This window comes from Zingiber officinale, chromosome 2A (genome assembly GCF_018446385.1).
Source record: "Zingiber officinale cultivar Zhangliang chromosome 2A, Zo_v1.1, whole genome shotgun sequence".
NCBI lineage: Eukaryota > Viridiplantae > Streptophyta > Magnoliopsida > Zingiberales > Zingiberaceae > Zingiber > Zingiber officinale.
In genome coordinates, this window is record NC_055988.1 from 677,408 (window position 1) to 699,356 (window position 21,949).

Sequence of the window (21,949 nt, forward strand, 5' to 3'; positions counted from 1 at the left end):
AGTAGACACGTCGTCGAACCACGGTAACTCTTCTTCTTTCTCTTCTTCTTCTTCTTCTTCTTCCTCGTGTTTGCTCTCCTTTTGTGTGTCTTTGTCTTGTTGCTCCGCGTGATCTCTTTTCTCTCTTCCTCTTCTTCCGCGTTTTAGAGGTTGAGAGGTGTTGCCCTCTCTTTGCGCAACAATTCCTAATAATTATCATATCACCCTTCCTTCTCCAACCGATCATCCTCATCACCCTCCTCTTAACCACATCACTTTCTTTTCTGACCAGCTAGCAATCGGCCTCTGGTCCATCCTTTTTTGTTAGTCATAAGTCAATACTTCCATATCTCATTACAATAATTTGTCCCGAACGCCTTTCGACATATGTGTGGGATCTTCATGTTATTTTGTCTATTTGGCATCCCTCCTACTCCCCGCAATCTTTATCTCTTTCCCTATCCCAATAAATTAGAATCCGAAGCTTTTCTTTTCCAGTCTCGACCAAAGGCGGTCTTCATTGAGAACATGTTATCTTCGAACAAAGGCTGAAAATCTCATTTATTCTTCATGGAAATGTTCAATCCTGCTACCTGGTCTATCGAGTGGTATCTTCCTTTCCTCCTCTTCGTGACCCTAGAAAGTTTAAGCAAGATCCAATCTATGTTTCGTACCTTCCCAAGTTGAGCAAGCAACATTCTCCGAAGTGCAAATGTAAAGGGAACAAGATTATCCTCGCCCCTGCTCCTAAAAGACAAGCATCTTCCATGGGCTCGCCCCCATGCTTGTACCTTCCGCTCCAAAAGAGTTCGTCCAAGAGGAAGCACAATCCTCTAAATGAACCTTATCTTCTCGTCCTTCTAACAATCCCCTCTAAGGAGCCTGCCCAACACAAGAGGGCCTCTCTCAACCAGGCAGCTTCCCATCGCCTACATTTTTTGTATCTCCTCATGCAAAAACCACTAGTACTGCATCGAGTCGGCATTATCAATATCGCCGATCACTTTTGCTCTACCATCTGCCCTGGACGCAATTGTTTCACCAGCCACCTCTTCATCTGTCGTCCCCATACTGCTAGAGGGTCATCTAACAGATGCTTGGGTAGATGTTGGAAATCAACTAAGCGATCTTGCCCCTATGGATATGGCAGATGAGTATTCCTATGAACAAACCAACGTAATGTGACTTACTTTATTGTTTGTCACACGTATTAAATGCTCACACTAATGTGCAAATCCTTGATATGATGGCAGAAGCTTTCATCATATGATTTTCCTGTTGACCATGCCCTGTTGTCAACGGTATTTCCTCATAGAGGGATATTACAAGATATGTGAGGGGTCATACTGTTTTGGTCGAGCGGTATAGTCACTCGGCTGGGACTCCCCACCCGGTCGATCCCGACAGTTGTTTTCCTCCATAGTACCTCGGTTCATTAGGCTATGGCTTGCCGGACCGGACATGCCCTACGGTCGGCCTAGCATTCGCTTGGTCAATTATAAGCCTCTGATGTTCTTTCTATATTGACCCCGGCTGGACGAGTGATCTAAGCTTTGTGTCGATCGGAACCTTTAGGCTCACTCTATAGTTGAAGTCGCTCTTCGTTCGGCTTGCTTTTGATTACCGTCCTGACTTTGACTTCTACGTCGGCTGCTATCTCCTCCTTTGACCCACGCTTGCTGGCCCCCTTTATCACCGTGTTACTTTGTAGGAATTTTTTCTCAAATGAAACACGCAACCAAAAGATGTTGGGCTTCTGAATTGCCATCGTGTACTTTTCTCGATTTATCCTGGTGGCTAAAGAAAAAATTTCGTAGGACCGGATCATCACTCGAGGACGATCCAATGATATATCATATATGTGAGTTGTCAAATTACTTATCTTAGTTTGTTGTGTGTGTTTGCATATTTATATTTATGTTGTTCTATATTTTCCTCTTCTATTAATAAATTATAAACAAGAGCAAAAGCACGAAACAAAAGTGACTAAGTATTAATCTTTCTAGCCACAATATCAATTCAACATCTATAACAGGGAAGAATTGATTAGTCATTGAATTCATTGATTAGACGAGCCATAGAGTGGATGTCAATGACACGGGCAAGGACAAGGATGAGTCAAGATTAATTAATTAGAAATAGAATTTGCTCATTTTAGAGAGATCAACAATATTGTAAAATCTTTTGTCATTTTTAAAATTTTAATTATTAGAGAGCAATAATTAGGAATAGAATTTGTTCATTTTAGAGGGATGAACAATATTATAGAAACTCTTTTGTAATTTTTAAAATTTTAATTATTAGAGAGCAATAAGTATCCTAATCTATGTGATATATTTTATTTTTCACATAGTCAAAGATGATAGGGCTAAATTATTGTTTTGGCACACTAATACATCAATTAATTAATGGTTTTTGTGAGATATTAATGTGATATTTGTTGATATTAATGGTTTTAAAAATAACGATGGCATTTGGCTGAGTTTTCCAAATTATTAAATTTTTTAAAATATTCACCTTTTACCGTAACCGAAAAATCATGACCAAGTGGTGGCTCATATATATATATATATATATATTATATACATGTGATAAAAGGTGATTCGCTCGCCCTCAGCGCTCCCGCTAATTCGTTCCTAGACCAACACAGAGAAGGTAAATCACGGGTGGCTACTAGTCATTAGTGCAAATGGCCAAGACACGGAAGAGGTTATGCTCGGTCACGCCGAATTTCGACCCCAAAACCTCATATGGCAACACCCTAGTCTTAATCATCGCACCGCCCCGAAGGGACCTCATATATTATACACATGCTTCTTAATAATCAAGAATAATATATCATATTTGCAATGAAGAAGACAAGCTCGAACTAACGCTCCATGTGATTCACGGCAGAGACGATAAATGGGCTGATCACTACATATTTATCATCGTCGGAGGTCCAAGTCAACTTTCCCTCCACGATATGATTGCTTGACGTGGGAGGTCCGTCAACGCCCCATTCCACGCTTACGGTGAACGACTTCTGCTCATTCAGCTCGGTGAATGTCAACATCTTAGGGGTGACAGTAGCCAACACGGCAGTCTTTGATATGCTCACCGACACCATGTAGCTCGATTTCGCCGGTCCAACGTTTGTGACCGTCCGGGTCACTTTGGCCGTTGCCCCGCCTTTGGGGGATAGTAGAATCGACGGGTAGTTGAGCTCCTCTTCCATCACGCTCTTTGAGCAGTCCACGACTCCGCGCACTATATTTCTAGCGCCTGCTTCGCCGAATTTGCCGCAAATGTAGGAGACGTAGTCATCGTTGGTGATGTCGTAAATAAGACCGGGATCGGCAGCTTTATTAGGGTTGACGTGTCCTGCACCCTTGGCGAAATAGAGTGCCGGCTCAAGTAACTCGTCAGAGATGTCGGCGTTTGCCGTGGTGATGATTGCCGACCTGATAGCTGCTGGTGACCAAGCAGGATGTGCGGCCTTTAAGAGCGCGGCGACACCACTAAGGTGAGGTGTCGCCATGGACGTGCCAGATATAATATAGTACTGATCCGGAGTGTCACTGGAATGAATATAGGCTGCGAAGATGTTAAGGCCAGGGCCGGAGATGTCTGGCTTGAGGATTCCCGGTGTTGCCTGAGACGGCCCCCGGGAGGAGAAGAAAGCCACGACGGGGGCGGGGGATACACCGAGAACTGTCCCATTGAAGACGATCGACGCGGAGGGGTCGAAAGTAGAGTTCAAATACGATATGAGGTCGGAGCCTTCTTGGACGGTGAGCACTACTCCGGGAAAGTCCATCTTCCTGATCGAGATGGTGGCGCCCTCTGTCTTCGAGGAAATGGAGATCAATGCCGTAGCGCCATGGGACTCGGCGAACGCTGCCACACGTTCAAGACTACCGCTTTCGCAGACCCAGATGCTGCCCCTATGGCTATCGTCGGGAGGATCCATATCACAGGATGGCGACTCGATGGAGTAGTACAGAGGAAGAGAACTTTCAGGAAAGTTGCTAGGCTGGTCGAGAGACTCTCCGGGGATCACCTTCCCACTGGGAAGCTTCACGGAGGCCCTGAAGCTTCGATCGACGCTGCTGGCCGCCACGGTGAGGATCCATGGTGCCTCGTTGGAGAGGGTGTGATACTCAGGTCCATTGTTGCCGCCTGCGCAACTGACGAAGATGCCCTTCCTGGCCGCCGCAAACGAACCGATGGCGACGACATCTTGGTCGAGAGGCGTGGAACGGCCGCTGAGCGAGAGAGAGAGGATGTCGACGCCGTCCTTGACAGCTGCGTCCAACCCGGCTAGGATATCGGCGGAATTGCAGCCTTCGCCGCTGCAAACCTGGTAGATGGCGAGGTGAGCCCGAGGGGCCATTCCGGCGGCCGTGCCTTCGGCAAAGCCGAAGAAGCTCGCGTTTCGGACGAAGTTGCCTGCGGCGGTGGCGGAAGTGTGGGTCCCATGGCCGTCCTCATCGACGGGAGGACTACCACCCCCACCGGCGATCATCGACCTGGCGCCGATGAGCTTGTTGTTGCAACCGGTCTTGAGGTCGCACGAACCCTTCCACTTTGAGGGCGGAGGCGGGACCCCCTCGTCGTCGTAGGAAGGGTGGCCGGGAGTCACGCCGGTGTCGAGAACTCCGATGATGACTCCGGTTCCGAGATTCGAATCATTCCACAGCCCCTTGCTCCCGACCTTGAGCCCGAGGAAATCCGGCGTGTGGGTGGTCATCAAGCGCAACACTCGGTCGGGGAACGCACGCACGAAGCCATTCTTCTTCCCCATCGCCTGCAGCTCTTCCTCTGTCAGCATGGCGGCGAACCCACTGAATACGTCGCTGTAGGAGTGCAGCAGCCGTCGATCGACGCCAGACGCCTCGACGGCTGGTGGTAGGAAAGATTCGTGCCAGCCCTTTAGGCTCCCTTCCGTCAGCGGCTCAATCGGCTCTTCCACTTGAATAATATAACGACTCGTAGAAGAAGGAGAGGCGACGGAGGAATTTGAGAAGAAAGCGAGGAGAAGAAAGAACAGCCATGGCGCAAGATTCATGTCAGGAATCTAAATTGCTATATTTTCCGTTAAACAAAGATCCTTCGATACATGCAGAGCCGTATACGGTGCGAGATATAGAGACGATGTATGATTAAAATATAATAATTCCTCCGTTTTAGAATCTATTTAATATATAATATATATTTATATGATAATTCATGAAAATTTTAAATTACGACGTGTGTCTGTCAAATACTCATTACTTTCACATTTGACATTTGTATTCAAATGATATTCATGCAAATATTAAATTACGTATTTGTCAGATAGTAATTACATTCACATTTGGTACATCATTTATCAAATCTTTTGCTACGACTCTGGTTCAATTTTGTCCCCAGGGCGTAGTACAAATGGGGAGTGCATGGTTCTGTGACTGAAAGGTCCAGGGGTCGATCCCCGGGGTGTCACTGTCTGAGGTTAACGTCTCCGCTATGTACTTTCCACCTGTGTACCTGCATTTACCTCCCTCCATATCCGTGAGACCGGCTCTAGGGGGCCGCTGATGTGACGGTTCCCATTTTTTTTTTTTTTTTTTTTTTTTTGCTACGACTCTAGATCGTAAAATATAATTTAGAGGATGGATCATTTTATTTATAGATGGAAATTTATAGATCTTATCTATTATATAAGTAGGGTCTATGAGATCTTATTTATCCTCTAGATCGTAAAATACGGTCTAGAAGATGGATCACTTTATTCATAGATGAAAATTTATAGACCCTACCTATTATATAAGTAAGGTCTATGAAATTTTATTTATCAATAACTCATGATTAAAAATGAATTAGGAGTTACGGTCTATAGGATCCGGTTCTTTTACTATCTCTCTAAAAACTTAAATTGTATAATGTTAAAAAAATTCCAGGCAGAGTTTTTAATAAAAGTCAAACCATGTCATATCACTTGCCTAGTAAAATTATATATTTTTTATTAATTTTCTGGATGTCATCGGGTGTAATAAATAATTACCGGATTATAAAATTGAGTGAATAATTAATATTTTTTATTTAAATATGAAAGAAATATGTTGTAAATATTTATTTAAGGATGATTGTGTTTTTTAAGGAAGAAAGAAATAAATTCATATTAAAATTAAATAAAATGAATTAAAGGTGGACATAAGAAATATTTAAGATATTTTTGATAAATTAAAGATTTGATTTTTTTTTTATTATTGTTGTTTAGTAATTAATAATTTTTATTGGTTATTGCCCAATCAGTGCATAAAAAAGAAGTAAAATAATAAAAAAAAAAAAAAAAAAAAAGACATCCTTAATTATTAGAATTGTAAAAAAAATATTCTATTTAAAAAAAGACAAAAATAATAGTATATCATATTTCTCATACAGAATATTCCAATTAGAGGTCGAGGAATGGATCAAATTTCACTGGAATGTCACTTGGTTGATTGGAGTATTTGCCACGTAGCACTTAATTCTATTTTCTTGGTGGAAAGGTCGTCTCACTTAGCTCCAATGAGAGGTGAGCTGAAAAGGGACACTCTTAAAGAAGATTAGAAAGGTGATCGAGTCAAGCTCGACTCAGCCCTATAGAAAAGCAATGAGCCATAGGCTAAACACTGACAAAGTGGAATTTAGTAGGGGGAAAGGAGTGTACATAAGGCATATAATCACTTCAAAGATAATAGGGCTAAGAAACAATGGGTAAAATTAGTTTGACAAAAACGCTATGGTTCCTAACACATGGGAGGCTATCTGTCCATGCTAAGTGGGAGTATTAGGAGGACAAGTGATGCACCTTCTGCCGACATGAGGAGGAGACCCTAGATCATGTATTCTAAGGTACATCATATTTGGAGGGCGAGTAACCACAACTTATTTAAGGGAATGTATGAGGATTGATGCAGAGTTGATTTTCAGGAAGATATAGATTGATGTTTACAAGTCACTCGATGCATACTCGAATCAAACACTTAGACATGGCTAATACGTGTGATATGGGATTTTATGAGCGGACTCAGTATAACGTGATAATCAAAGTCAAGGTGGCGTAGTAGTGGAAGAGTCAATGGGAGGTAGCAACTAGTGTATTACTCTCTATGAGGCTTTGTTATTCGCACAGCGCTAAGGCCTTTAGTACGAGGGTGGCCGGCCTATGAGCCAATTGGACTCAGGGAACCTAGCGTCCCATTCTTGTATTAAGACATCTATTATATATCCGAGCAATCAATAGCCAACCGAGTTTAAACGAAATCTAACCTATCACAGACTCAGCCGGTCATACGTTCGGCCGACATAAAGAGACCCAATTTCCACTCAATACAAGTCTTTCAGTATATGACCGGTCAACCACACTGACCGTTGAACTTATGGATTTTCTTATATGTCGGTCTTTCTTCATATAACCGGTCAGTAATAACTCTGATCAAATTTACACAGCTCGGCATACTTACTGCTCAAACATATAGAAAAGCAGCTCCCCTTATAAACTTGTCCGAATTTCTAGATTTTAGATTCTCACTCAAGAGGCAGATCTTCTCTTTTATGGAAGATCAACTTAAAGTACCGATTAAATCTCCTGGAACTCAATTCCTCATTTCTTAGAGGCAAGTATCCCGGTAGATGGATAGTAGGATAAAGAACCGACTGGACCTATGGGACTTAGCTTTATATAACTTCCAGAGCAGATCTGCAGCACCACCCAGTGCATAACCAAGCATCTTAAGGGAAGGATGTCTATACAGTTGGTCGGTTTAAAGATCTGGTCAGGATAACTCAGGAGACAACATGATCAGAGAATCACAATAACTTGTTAGAATAACAACTATTTTGTTAGAGAATATTCCTCTATTATAATGTGAACATTCACTAGAACATTCTTCGATGATGATTACATTTCCGATCAGTCAATGGCTTATGACAGTCATATTCCTCCAACCGCCTCATTAATGGCGTAAGTTACAAAAGACAAAAGAGGTGTCACAAGTAGCGGAAGATTTCTTGGATAGTGACTATATGCCTCGCATGTTGTACATATTCCCTTACTCGACAATCTTTGACATCCTCTTCCATCTCATGATTGCAAGGTTATGAGGTTATGAGAGGTGATAAATAAAAAGGGTCTTCTCCGTTGGCAAGGTACATACACCTTACAGTAGTCTTACTTATGTGCACGCCTTACAGCAGTCTTACTTACGTGCACGCATTCTACTATTCTTCTCTCCATTTTTTCGCTCGGATATCGTACTGACTTGAGTATCGGAGGGCCTTCTCCAGGGACCCCTTCCCTGATTTTTTAGCACTGAGATTTTGTGTGCTTGTTTGAGTGTGTGTAGAGAGGAAGAGGAAGCTCCTTTTCAACCCCAGTTCATCATCTCTATCCTTCGCAAAATCTTCTACTGGTCAGTCACATTGTCACCTACACAGCATGTCATCTCTTCAATTTTCATATAGGATCAACGCATGAGTGTCATTTTATTATGCACTCATCATACATTACACATTCATAACATATATGTAGATTAGCTCGGTTCATGAAGCATGCATTTTGATAGAGCATGCATTTTTGGTTTTGAGCGAGAGTTGTATTTGATTAGGCATAGTCAACATACAGAGCATGCATTTTTAGTTCATAGTAAGCATGCAAATGCAGTGGTCTTAGATTTAGACTCCTAACCACTTTTGGGGCATCTTCAGCATACTACTTGACCTAGGTCACCTACTTAGCTAAGACTGTGGATAGGCATTAGTAGTTGTCCTAAGTTGGAGTAGCGGTGCCCATGATAGTTCTATCTATCAAAAGTAAGAATCTTGGTTGCATGGACATTACTTGGGGATAACACTGTGTCAACCGCAAGTAACTCCCTTGGTCAAAAAAAATATACCAATAAACCTGATTTGGAGACCAGAGCAACCTGGAGACATTCGTATGGCGGCCCACGAGCTCAATTGGGACCAACCAGTAATATCAGAACTCAACCGCTTCAAAAGGACTAGCCACCTGTTAAAGTAAGGGAATGATGGACAGACCAGGCATCCATCCACCAAAGTTCGAGGGGGAGTTCTTACTCTAGAAACGTCGAATAGAGTTATTTTTCAAAACCAATTTCAAAATTTTTTAATAATAAAATATGATTTTATAGTACCTAAATACCAACATAGAGAGGAAAAGGAAGAGCATTTGTGGAATAAGAAAGAACAAAATGATTCGTGGCAAATGGAAGAGCTGAATATCACCTGCTAAGCATTCTTCCACCCAAAGAAGTCAATCAAATCGGCAGCTATGACTCGGTGAAAGAATTCTGAGAGAAGTTCCTAGAATTGCATGAAGGGACTTCCGAATGGGACATGCTCTGGAATTAATTGACGAACCTCTGGCTAAAAGGAGAGTCGGTCGCTCAACTGCATGCCAAACTAAAGGAGTTGATCACCGAACTCACAAATATCAAAGAAATAGTAACGAACAGAGACTCCCTAAGGTATGCTCTTAATGCTTTCTCAAGGACCCTTATTGGACATCGATAATTGACTCCTATTGCATCTCTATGGATCTAGAGGTAAGTACGTTAAAAAACTTATTTTTTACATTAGAACTTCGTGAATCTAGATGTGTAAGACTAAGAAATTAAAGGAGCTGAGTCAGAACATCATCCTAAAGGCAAAAACGGACGAACCAAACTCCGAAGCTCCTCTCGACAAAGACAAAGAAGCTTTTCTAGTAAGAAAGTTTTCAAAATTTTTAAAATCAGTTTGAACAAAATAATATATATATAGTTGGGTAAGCATGTGATGATATCTCATTTTCCATAAAAGTTTAATTAATTATCATGCATGTACGTTGGCAAGTATCCTTCATCCTTGGAATTGCATGAATCTGTGAGATAAGAGAAGAGGTGTGTTCGAGAGGTGTGAGCATTTTCTATGGAGCTCGAATGGATTTTTGGATGCTTTGTTGATGGCCTAGTGTTAAATAGCTGGGTTGATGGAGAACTTGTGGTTAAAGAAAAGGGGAAAACCCCTTTTTAATCATACTTTTTGTTTCTCTTGGGAATTCGGTGAGTCCCTTGCTATGCTTTCAACGTTGAGTTTGCTTTACCTTAGTTGCTACTTTTTTGTTAGATTTTTGGTAGCATGCAACTTAGTTGTTGTTCTTTCATGGTTCTCTCGGGCTATGTAGAATTTTAACATTTGTATGAAAAATCTATTAGTTTGCTTTACTAGTTCTTGTGAGTTCTTTGTGAAGGTCATTATAAGACTACGCATGTTTACTTGTAAACTATGATATACATTAGGTCATGTGTGGTTTTCATTTAATTCTTCATGATAATTGGACGCTTAGGGGTACGTGTGATAATAATACGGGATGGGTGCCCCGAGATACCCTCCGGAGAGAACTCGTCCATATAGAAATGATAATGAGAAATATGTTGGCTTAAGCCATATGAATATAAGACTTTTAAGAGGTACCTCTAGAGTTTTAATCATGGACTGAACAAACAGGCTCAAATGATGATTACCACCGAGTCCTCCCTTAAGTACATGTTCATTAAGTTATACCTGTGATTTTATTTGGCATATAGATATTATTATGGTCATGTTCCATGTCATCCAACTTTTCTTCCCTTAAGCTAACCTTGTGTTTTCATTCATGTATAGTAGATATCTATTCTATGATTTATGCTTTACGTTCCAAATTCATTATTTATATTATATACTTACTAATGGATTATGCTTGCCGGATCTGTTGACTCATTTTATCATGATTGTAGGTGAGGAATATACCATCCAGAATGGGACGGGGGACACGGAGACGGAGTAACTGAGGAAATGAGGTTGAATGCGTCACACACTGTCTAGGGACTATAAGTGCTAGTTATTAGTTCTTTTTCCTTTAATTGGTTATGTTAGTACGAAATGGAGACTACTTGTTGACTTACTTTGGTAGGAGGTTACAAATATCTTTCTTTTGAAAATATGGTTACTTATCCATTCTCTTATTATTTTGCTTTGGACAATTATGTGATGCAAAGATGTCCCCTTTCATTGTGGAGTTTATGGTTTAGTTTCTAGCAAATCACATGCTAGTGTATCGTTGACGTTGTATGGTTCAGTTGTACGTAAGTAATTAGGGTTATTTCATAGAGTCTTCAATTTGGATTTGGCTCATTAGATTGGCCTGCCACGCCAAACAATTTAATGAATTGGATTGAAAATTTATCAATCCATTTTAAGATGGGTTCCGACGGATTGGCCCACTTGGGCCCTCGACTTGTTTGGGTCGACTTACGGGTTGATAAAAAAATTTTACAAAAAATTAAAATTAAAATGAAAAACTTAATAAGTTTGTAGAGTTAACCCATCGAATCCGCAATTCAAACTTAAATTTTTTTTAACATTTTCTATCTTTTTTTAAAAAAAAATGGTTAGTCTATTAACCCACCTAATCTTTAACTAAATTTAAAATTTTCAACTTTTTCTATATATATATATATATATATTTATTTATTTATTTGTGGGCTAGCCTATAAGGATGACAATTTCATCCGAACCCGATAAGAAATTTGATATCCGACCGAAATAAAAAAGGATATGAAAGGATTACCAATACCCAATATCCTACTCGAATATCCAATATATATATATATATAAAACTATTTTGATTGATATTTAAAATAGACTATATAGATGTTTAATTTATTTTTTAATTAAAAATTTTAAAATATGATATAAATTTGAATATATTTTTATTGAATTATAATTGGATGGAATGAATAAAATTAGTAGTATAAAAGATATCCGTTAATAAATATGATGATGAATATCCTATACTCATTGGGATTTATTTAAAATATATAATTCAAATTTAAAATTTAAAATTATCACAATTCATCAACAAAGGATTACAAAATATAATCTAAATCCGAATATATAATTTTTATTCATCTAATAATTATTTTACATTATTTTACAAAGCTCACAAATCCCTCTAAATCAACTACATATATTTTACAAAAGAACATCAATCACTAACAATAGAAGAATTATAACAAGCAATACAATATAACCAAGATGATCTTAGAAGAATCAGAAGGCCTTAATAAAGGCATCCTCACTCCACTTCCAGAAGGTTGTACAGCAGTATCTTCCCATTGATTAGTATGACCCAAGGACGAGCTTGAGGACCTAGAGTTGAAAAAAACTTAATATGATCGGGAAAATGGTGCACTAGTATAACGACATAAGGGGCATAATGTTGCACTAGTATAGTTGTCCAAGAATCACAATTTTTCAAAGAGGGGGGCATAATCTGCTTGGTTTAAGGTAACCTCAACAATGATCACAGAACTAGCAGAAGCCTGCACAAGAAATCCATTCTAACATACCTAGTCATAGCTTTTAACCAGCATAAACTACTAATTTTCAGCAAAAAGAGATTTTATCTAATAATAACATATGCAATTACATATAGAAACATAGTGATTTTTGTATCAGACCAGCGAAACAACAATCTTAAAATGGCTTTATTCAAGCTCTTTTGATGTATTATCTTGGGACACCCATATAGACTCAACAGTTAGTTTCCAGTCTATTTATTTATTTTATCGGATGTATGTTGATACCATAAAGTAAACAAGTGATGCAAAATTCATATAAACACAGCAGAATAAGTGATATTAAACTAGACCGGAGAGGAATCTAGCTACACTACAAGATGTGGATAGAATGGCCACCAGTCAGAATCTGAAAACTCGGGTACCCTAATAACGAATTGGTATACAGCAGGAACATTTAAAGGTTCTTTAGCTTCGATCAGGAGACTCAAATGTCAATTGTTATGCTTTCCTTGATTCATCCTTGAGGAGTGAATTAAAGGACATGAACATCCAGCCATTCTAACTCCTCCCACGCCAAACCAATCATGGCCGGTCCCAAATCCGGATACAGGAGGAGAGTTGCGTTAGATTGCTAGACAGAGTTAAACTATAGCAAATTCCAATGAATTGATCTATTAAGCTATTGTGCTAAATGCTAGGTTGTTCCCCGAAAGGAATGCATTACAGGGTCCGACTATAATGTCTCAGCAAAGAACGCTACATCTCCAAAACTCAGGTGTAGTATTAAATATGCAAGAGTTCGCGTTGCAGGGTCTAACTGTAACATATCGGTAATGATCACTACATCTCCATGAGAACTTGGGTGTAGTGTTAAATATGCAAGACTTCTCACCCCATAAGTTGGATAAGAATAAATATTATAAAAAAATTAATAATCTAAAGTTTAGAACATGAAACATAGGAACTCTATGATAAATCAATGGAAGTAATAGATGCGATGATTAAGAGAAAAATAAATATTTTGTGTATACAAGAGACAAAATGGAAAGGCGAGAAGGCAAGGATGATAGAGAGTTCGGGTTTTAAGTTATGATACACAGGAAAAAGTCAAACAAAAAATAGAGTGGGTATTATTATGGATAGTTCATTAAAGGATGAAATTATAGGAATAGTTAGAAAAGAAGATAGAATTATAGCACTTAATATAATAATGGCGAAAGAATCTATGAACGTAATTAGCATATATACACTATAAGTAGGATTAGATGAAACTACCAAATCAAAGTTCTGGAACAACCTAAATGAAGTATTACAAAGCATTCCGTCAAATGAAATGATTTTAATGGAAGCTGATCTAAAATGGACATATCGGGATGAAAAATAAGAAATATGAGAGGGTACATAAGAGTTATGGATTTGGAACGAAAAATGAAGCAGGGAAATTATATTAGATTTTGCGATAACATATGACTTTATATTAGCTAATACATTTAAAAAAAAAACACTTGATCACATTCAAAAGTGGGAACAATAAATCGCAGACTGATTTTCTTATGGTTAGAAAGAGGATAGAAAAATCCTTGGAGAAAACTTAATTACCTAACATAGATTAGTAGTGTTGGATATACGCCTTAAACATAGTAATAAAAAGAAAATATATACAACTCCTAGAATTAAGTGGTAGAAGAGAAGTACATGCATTCGATGAAATATACGATCTCTAATATAACATGAGATAAGATGACATTAAAATTGAAAATAGTAGCTAAAAGTATACTCGGTGAGTTGGGATACGCACCACCGACTAAGGAATCTTGGTGGTGAAATGAAAAAGTACAAAAGAAAATGAAGAAAAAACGAACAGCTTATAAAAAATTATATATTTGTAAGAACAAGAAAAACTTTAAAAAAAATATTCAATATCTAAGAAAGAAGCTAAGGAAATAGTGAATAAAGCAAAAAATGAAATTTTTGAACGATTATATCAAAAATTGAATACAAAAGAAAGGGAGCGAGATATTTATAGAATAACTAAATTAAGAAAGAAAAATAAGAGATTTTATCCAAATAAAATGTATTAAAAATGAATGCAATAGAATACTAGTAAACGATGGAGAAATAAAAAAGTGGTGGAAGAGGTATTTTTATCAATTTTTTAATAAAGGTTTAGGTAACCGTTTAACATAGATAATTTAAGTATGTCAAATGAGTATCGAAGTTTAAATTTTTATCTTAGAATTCAAACTTCAGAAGTAGAACAAGCTTTAAATGGGATGCACAATGGAAAAGTCATTGGACCAAATGACATTCCGATAGAGGTATGGAAGTACCTAGGGAAACAAGGTGTTGAATGACTTACAAAATTATTTAACATTATATTGAAAATGAAAAAAAAAAATATCTGAGGATAAGTACTCTAGTTCTCTTATATAAGAACAAGAGAGACATATAAAATTTTATAAACTATAGGAGTATTAAATTAACGATTCATACCATGAAACTTTGGGAAAGAATAATGTAAAAAAAGATTAAGGAATGACACTATGATGACCGAAATCAATTTGGGTTCAAGCTTGGAAGGTCAACAATAGAAGTTATACATCTTAAGCAACTAATTGAAAAATATCGGGAGCAAAAACAAGATCTATACATGATATTCATTGACATAAAAAAAGTTTATAATAAAATTCTAAGGGAAATTATATGGAGAATTCAAAAAAAAGAGAAGTATTAACATAACATATATTAAAATAATTAAGGATATGTATGAGGATGTAATGACCAGAATAAAGACTTCAGAAGGAGTAACTAAACAATTTCCAATAAACATAGGGTTACCTCAAGGATCAACTTTAAGTCTTTATTTTTTTACACTAATTATGAACGAACTCACTGCACACATTTAATACACAGTACCGTGGTACATGTTTGTAGATGATATTGTTTTGATAGATGAAACACGTGAAGGAATAAATGCTAAACCAGAATCTTGGCAGGAAATACTAAATGGATGATTTGAGACTAAGTACAATAAAGACAGAATATATGAAATTTAAGTTTAGCAATATTAGACGTAATGAGATAATTATTAAGATAGAAGATGACGAGTTGTCTAGAACTAAACGCTTAAATATTTAGAATCATTTTTGCAAACTAATGAAGGGATTGAGAGAGATATCTTATATAAAATACAAGTAGGAAAGTTAAAATGGAGGATAACGTCAGGTGTTTTATGTGATCGTAAAGTCCCTCCAAAAATTAAAGAAAAGTTCTACAAAATAGCAGTTAGAGCTGAATGTTGGAATATAACTCGAACATATAAGCAGAAGATGAGAGTTGCAGAGAGGAGGACGTTAAGGTGGATATATAGACGTACGAAATGGACAGAATAAGAAATGAGAATATTAGAAAAAAAATCGGAGTTGCATCTATTGAGGGAAAACTCAAAAGACATGTTTAAGATGGTACAGGCATATACTTAGAGGACCAATAAATGGTCTAATTAGGCGATATGAAACTATGACAAACACACGCATCAAAGGAGGAAGAGGAAGACCCAAAAAGACTTAATTAGCAACAACAAAATAAGATAAAATTTATTTAAGTACAGATAATATAGTAGGGGATAAAGTTCAATGGCGTAAAAGGATTCATATAGCCGACTTCACCTAGTAGGATAAGGATTGGTTATTGTTATTGAACATCCAACCATTCTATTCAACTTTGTTAAGTCAATAATATTGAAAAGCTTGTAGGCCACCACCATGATATCAAGAACAAGCATTTTCTCAAGCTAGTTTGTTTACAGATCTAGTTCTTGTTTTCAAATGAAGGGGTGACTCTTTGTTCAACAACAGGTAGCACAAATTTCATCGAAGTTCAACTTGACTACCTTAAGAGCATCTCTTTTCATAGTGGAGTCAAATAAAAGATCCAACAAATCCAGCAAACCAAGTATAACTTTTGACAAATGCACACAAGCAAATATTAAACAAGAAGAGAAGACCGAATCAAATCATACAGGGAAGAATATTCACCTTGGTAACCAGCAGATTGGAGAGCTTAAACTCGACTTTCTCCCCAAATCTTTTAGACCTATGGCGATGCAACATGAACATCCTTTCTCCATTACTTCCTCCTCCTCCTCGAGATGATGCTTTCAACTATTTCAAAAAACTAGAGGAATCTTAATCGACCAAGTCATATGATGTGCTTAAACTTAGTTGTATTCACTGAGTTAATGGATGGCAGTCAATACAACAGAGATACGTACATTTGCTCAGGTTGATTCCAAACTGCAAAAGATCTATCCACCTTGTTCAAATCACCTGCTTACAAATTAGGAGACAGTCTTTTATCTCTTTTTCCAACTGAAACCGTCACTTACACGAGTGAATGTGTCTCCTTGCAGGTGAACTTGTAGACTTTGCAACAGCTCCATGAGATCAGCCGGAGTCCATGAGCCCTGAAATAGAATTCCAAAATCAAAAAGAAATAGTAGAAAAATCACCATATCTACAAAATTTACTGATTAGGAGGCACCTCAGGCAATGTGAAAAATGTTGCTCAACTAGCAAGCTTCCAACAACAGGCAAAATCAAATCAGGCTTTAAAATGTCGGCTAAGCCCAATTTTGAAACTCTGATTGTGAGAAGCACTACAATTTAATCATACAACACCTAATAATGTCGGAAACTTACCTGCATCGAGATCTTCAACACCACCAAGAAACAATTGAATTCTTCTTAGAAAATCACTATTCAACAATATCATCTACACACATACTATGTTGAATAACATCAACAACTAGCTCAAATAAAATAGCTTAACAAGAAAATCACTATTCAACAATACCTGATGTTTAGATGCTTCTTAGAATCCTCCAACCACATAGGTCCACTAGAAGAAGTAACTTCTCCGCTTAGCTCGCTGGTCATATTATGATCAACAAGGTTTCCAGCTCTATGCATTAGAAGAAAATGAACTCAATTGCTTCTTTCATTAAATAAATGGCAATTGAGACTTAAAACAAATAATACATTGCTAAAAATAGAACGCAATAGCAGTTCAAAAACTTTGTCAAATGTTGAAATGGATACTATTAGAAAAATAAATTGGTCATTTCTCATACTAAAAAACTTTTTCAATCCACAAAGTGAAACGATTTTTTATGAACAAAGGAAAACTCCATTTCTCTGGACGTTCCTACACAGTTTCAACTTCCTCTCAATTAAAAAAAGTTTCCTGGTCACTTCCACACGACACCGCTCAGCCAGAAAACCTAGCGGTGACCACATAGAAAAAAAAACCTTGAAGGCGACACCAGTGACAAAGAAGAGTAAGAAGAAGAACTTATTTGCTTTCTTATTTTGTAACTCTTCAATCTTAATATCAGCTTCATTTTTTAACTATATGATTAACTCTTTCTCCTTCTTCAGTTGATTAATTCCTACGAGTGATTTTATATTTTTTTCATTTGCAGTATTCAAGTCACGACTCGTAGTAACCAGGTCACGTCTCGCAATATCCAGGTCACGGCACAGTTGTCACATCTGCCGTCGTTGGTTGACTAAGTCTTCGTGAAGACTCCTCACCTTTGTCCTGAATTCTTCTTCACAGTGCAGGAAGTGATGTTGAAAAAGAAGCAAGACTAAGTTGAGGAGTCTTCACAAAGACTTGGTCAACCAGCTGCGGCAGATCCGACAGCTGCGTCATTAGCTGGATACTGCGAAACATGATCTGGATACTGTGAGTCATGGCCTAAATACTGCGAATGAGAAAAATACGAATTCACTTGCAGAAATTAATCAACTAAAGAAGGAGAAAGAGTTAATCATACAGTTAAAAAATGAAACTGATATTAAGATTGAAGAGTTACAAAATAAGAAAACAGATAAGCTCTTCTTCTTACTCTCTCTTTGTCGCTAGTGTTGCCTTCAAGGCTTTTTTTCTATTTGGTCATCGCTAGGTTTTCTAGCTGAGCAGTGTCGTGCGGAAGTGCATAGGAAACTTTTTTTAATTGAGAAGAGGTTGAGACTGTATAGGAATCTCCAAAGAAATGGAGTTTTCCTTTGTTCATAAATAATCGATTCACTTTGTTGGTTTCAAAAAGCTTCTTCTTAGTATGAGAAATGACCAATTTAATTTTCTAACACTATCCATTTCAGCATTTGGCAAAGTTTTTGAGCTGTTATTGCATTCTATTTTAGCATTGTATTATCTGTTTCAAGTCTCAATTGTCATTTATTTAGGGAAAGAAACAATTGACTTCATTTTCTTCTGGTACATAGAGTTGGAAACCTTGTTGATCATATAATATGGTCAGCAAGCTAGGCGGAGAAGTTATTTCTTCATGTGGAGTTGGAGGATTTGCAAAGGATTATAAAAAACATCAAACACCAGGTATTGTTGAATAGTGATTTTCTTGTTAAATTGTTTTATTTAGGCCAGTTGTCTTAGTTCCTATCAATTATTAGGTGTGACTCATCTTGTGTTTGTGTTTCCAAATATTGTTGAAGATCTCGATGCAGGCAAGTTTCTAACATGATTAGGTGTTGAACGATTGCAGTGCTTCTCACAATCAGAGTTTCAGACATTTGCAATGGTGCTGAAGCTTCAGTCTCATCTTCTGCCATCAGATCTGGTGAAGTAAACTCTTTGGATAATGCAAATCAGAATGAACATCGTGTATGCCACCATGATTCTGACATACCATAAGGTTGGTTAATTTTGAATAAAATAAGGATTAAATTACATATGTACCCTTATACTAATTGGGAATGAATGAGATATGTTGCAGATTAGAGGGGGGAAGAAAATGGAGTGCATTGAATAGTAGAAATTATAAAGATGCACATACAAGTTGCCTTAACTTATAACATAAATTAGCTGACCTGCATCCAAAAGAAAAACTTCCTACTATCAGAATTAAACCTCAGAATATACACCCTGTCTGATGATTGAGACACTTGAATGTGCAATTAACAATTAACTATGAAGATCATAAAAGTTTAACGAGCATAATCAAATAAAAGTAAATAGTCACACAAAACATGTACCTTATCAAAAATTGCTTCATCTCGAAAGGTAATATGATCATATTATCTGGTCAAGGAAATGTGAAATAATATCCACACAACAAAACCTAACACAAGATAAACAAGTAAATTTCTATAACATTACAGATAAGCAGCAAGAAGGCAAGTGGATTGAAAAAAAAACATTTTTTATTAGAGAAGTTATCAACATTAAGGATGTTTGAATAGCTGCACAGCAGACAGTGGGAATGATTTCCTTCATAAATGTTAAATAAATTAAGGACATTGTTGATCAGACAAAGAAAACTGGAGATGGATTTGCATAATCCATTAGCTGGGCATGGAAACAACATATGATGTTTGTTTTCACAGGGTACATCTTCAACAGTATTTTGGGTCCGATCAAGCCACTGGAAGTGAACTAGCCCTTCCGCACCCTATCAGTTCAATACATGAAAAATATAGTTGGTATTAGAAAAGAAAAAGAATAAGAAATATTTTATAGTCATTGAACATAAAAAAGAAGGAATAACTGATCCAATAGTAAATCATACTCTTCCTATGCGTACAAGACCCCTCCAAGTGTCTGGTATCACTCGAGTGCCATCAAGAAACATTTTCCCAGCTCAGAATTCCAACATCAACATCCTGAAACAAACTGTCAGTTATTATAGGTAACTTGCATTTCTGGAGTGAAGATGCTGAATGCTCTACTGGAATTGTGACGAACACTGAATATGCTGGAGACTCTTGCTTCTGCAACCACATCGCAAGGAGTTCACAGCAGCCTCAGCGTCGGATTCAGAGCCAAACTCACCGGAGAAGAAGAGTGAAGCCGGCGTCCTCCTCTGTTGAGATCTCCATGCGTTCGCAACGTCGGCAGGGAGCTTCGTCAGAGGTAGGGACGGAGAGGGAAAGAATCACCGGAGCAGAACCACTCCGGTGAAAACCCTAAATCTGAAGCCGCCGCTCTTCAACAAGATCGGGAGATGAGGGGAATCCACCGCGCCGGAGCAGAACCACTCCGCCGGTATGGAACACTGAGGAGATGTCGTCGCTTATCACAGGGGTCGTCGGAGCCGCCGTCGTCGCCGAACGGAAGAGAATCGCGGAAGAGGGGAAACGCGGTGTCGGGGGATGGGGAAGAACAGTGAACAAAAAACGCGCACAATAAAGGCACAGCGAGGGGAGCCCGAGACCCTTTTTCTTGAACCGGAAACCCTATTTATCTCCACTGAACCGGACTGAAATTTTTGAACCAACCGAACCGAAAACCATTATTTAATTTTCACTTGAACCGAACTAAATTAAGATTTAGGCATTCTTCTTGGACTTTAAAAATTAGACTTGGGATGAGAGTTTAAATTTAGGCTCGTCCTCCTCTTCGTTTATCTAACAATTAAAATAAATCAATTATTTTAATTAAATCAGTATTCCTCCTCTCAATTATTATCTTTCTCAATTCTTAAAAAAAAAACAAATCAAATCAAATAAATTTTAAAATATTCATAAAAGGTACCCAAATTGAAATAAAGACTAATAACAACACAAACTTATGAAACTAAAGCACAAATTTAGATACATAAGAAGATAAAAATATCAATAAATCATACTAAAATAAGACGTCCAAATAATGGTTATCAATCATCCTTCAACACTAGTGCTTCTATCGTAGTGATTTAGAGGGTGAATCATTGTGAAAACTGTGCTTGTATATTTTTTCCCTTTTACAAGGATACAATTGCAAGAATATTTTGCATTGAATAGAACCTTGTGATTCTCTTGAGTATAAAGAATTTTAATAAAACTTAGATTGTTTTCTGAAATAGGTATGTCGTCGAACTATGACAACTCTTCTTTTACCTCTTCTTCTTCTTCTTCCTCATATTTGTTCTTTCTTGATCGTCTTTGTTGGTCTCGGTGTAGCCGGCGAGAGGAGGGTGAATTACTTGCAAGTTAGAATTAAACATTTGTTTTACTTTCCATTTAACAAATACAAACACACATTAGTTAATCAAAAATAACAACATAAAATGTAAGAGAAGACTCCGAGTTTACTTAGTTTGTAACCAGGAAGATTGCTAATCCAAAGCAGTCAAAGCACCAGTACGAGCCTTCGACGGGCTGACCGGATGTCTGGCACGAAGCCCAGCTAGGTCGACGGGCTGACCGGATAGCTGGCAAGAAGACCAAGAGGGTCGACAGGCTGATCGGACGCTTGGCGAAAAGTCCAGCTAGGTCGACGGACTGGCCGGATAGCTGGCACGAAGTCCAGACAGGTCGACGGGCTGACCAAACGTCTGGCAGGTAAGTGAGGGAAGTCACTGGAGGGGAGTGACTGCGAGGACGCGTTCCCGGGAAGGGGACATTAGGCGTCGATCCGGCTTAGATCCATTTCGGATATCTAAGTCGAGATCGTGACTAAATTCCGGTCTCGGAAAGACGGAATCTAAGTCATACTCTTTGCCATTACTTTATTGAACTTTAATTGTGCTAACAATCTGTTTTACAGGATATATATTTGTCGGACTAACTCTATTTTGCAGGAGAAGGAGTTCCTGGAAATAGGAGGTCCGAGCGCCC

General features: G+C 38.0%; 1 protein-coding gene and 1 long non-coding RNA gene across 5 annotated transcripts; both read right to left on the reverse strand.

The window, feature by feature from the left end:
• Positions 1 to 2,848: 2,848 nt before the first annotated feature.
• On the reverse strand, positions 2,849 to 5,102 carry LOC122040359 (subtilisin-like protease 4). The gene has a single exon (XM_042599677.1). It carries the CDS (start codon positions 5,027 to 5,029, stop codon positions 2,849 to 2,851), a length of 2,181 nt encoding a protein of 726 aa, XP_042455611.1. The 5' UTR covers positions 5,030 to 5,102.
• A 6,807-nt stretch (positions 5,103 to 11,909) lies between these two features.
• Positions 11,910 to 20,551, reverse strand: LOC122040424. Of its 4 annotated transcripts, XR_006128620.1 has the most exons (7): positions 20,184 to 20,551; positions 19,921 to 20,014; positions 19,388 to 19,803; positions 16,872 to 19,032; positions 16,603 to 16,794; positions 16,367 to 16,505; positions 11,910 to 12,177 (listed from the first exon to the last, which is right to left on the reverse strand). It is a non-coding gene; the product is annotated as an uncharacterized LOC122040424 (long non-coding RNA). The 4 variants fall into 4 exon arrangements; XR_006128619.1 differs by having other exon boundaries at positions 16,367 to 16,492; positions 16,872 to 19,803; XR_006128618.1 differs by having other exon boundaries at positions 16,872 to 19,803.
• Positions 20,552 to 21,949: the final 1,398 nt, after the last annotated feature.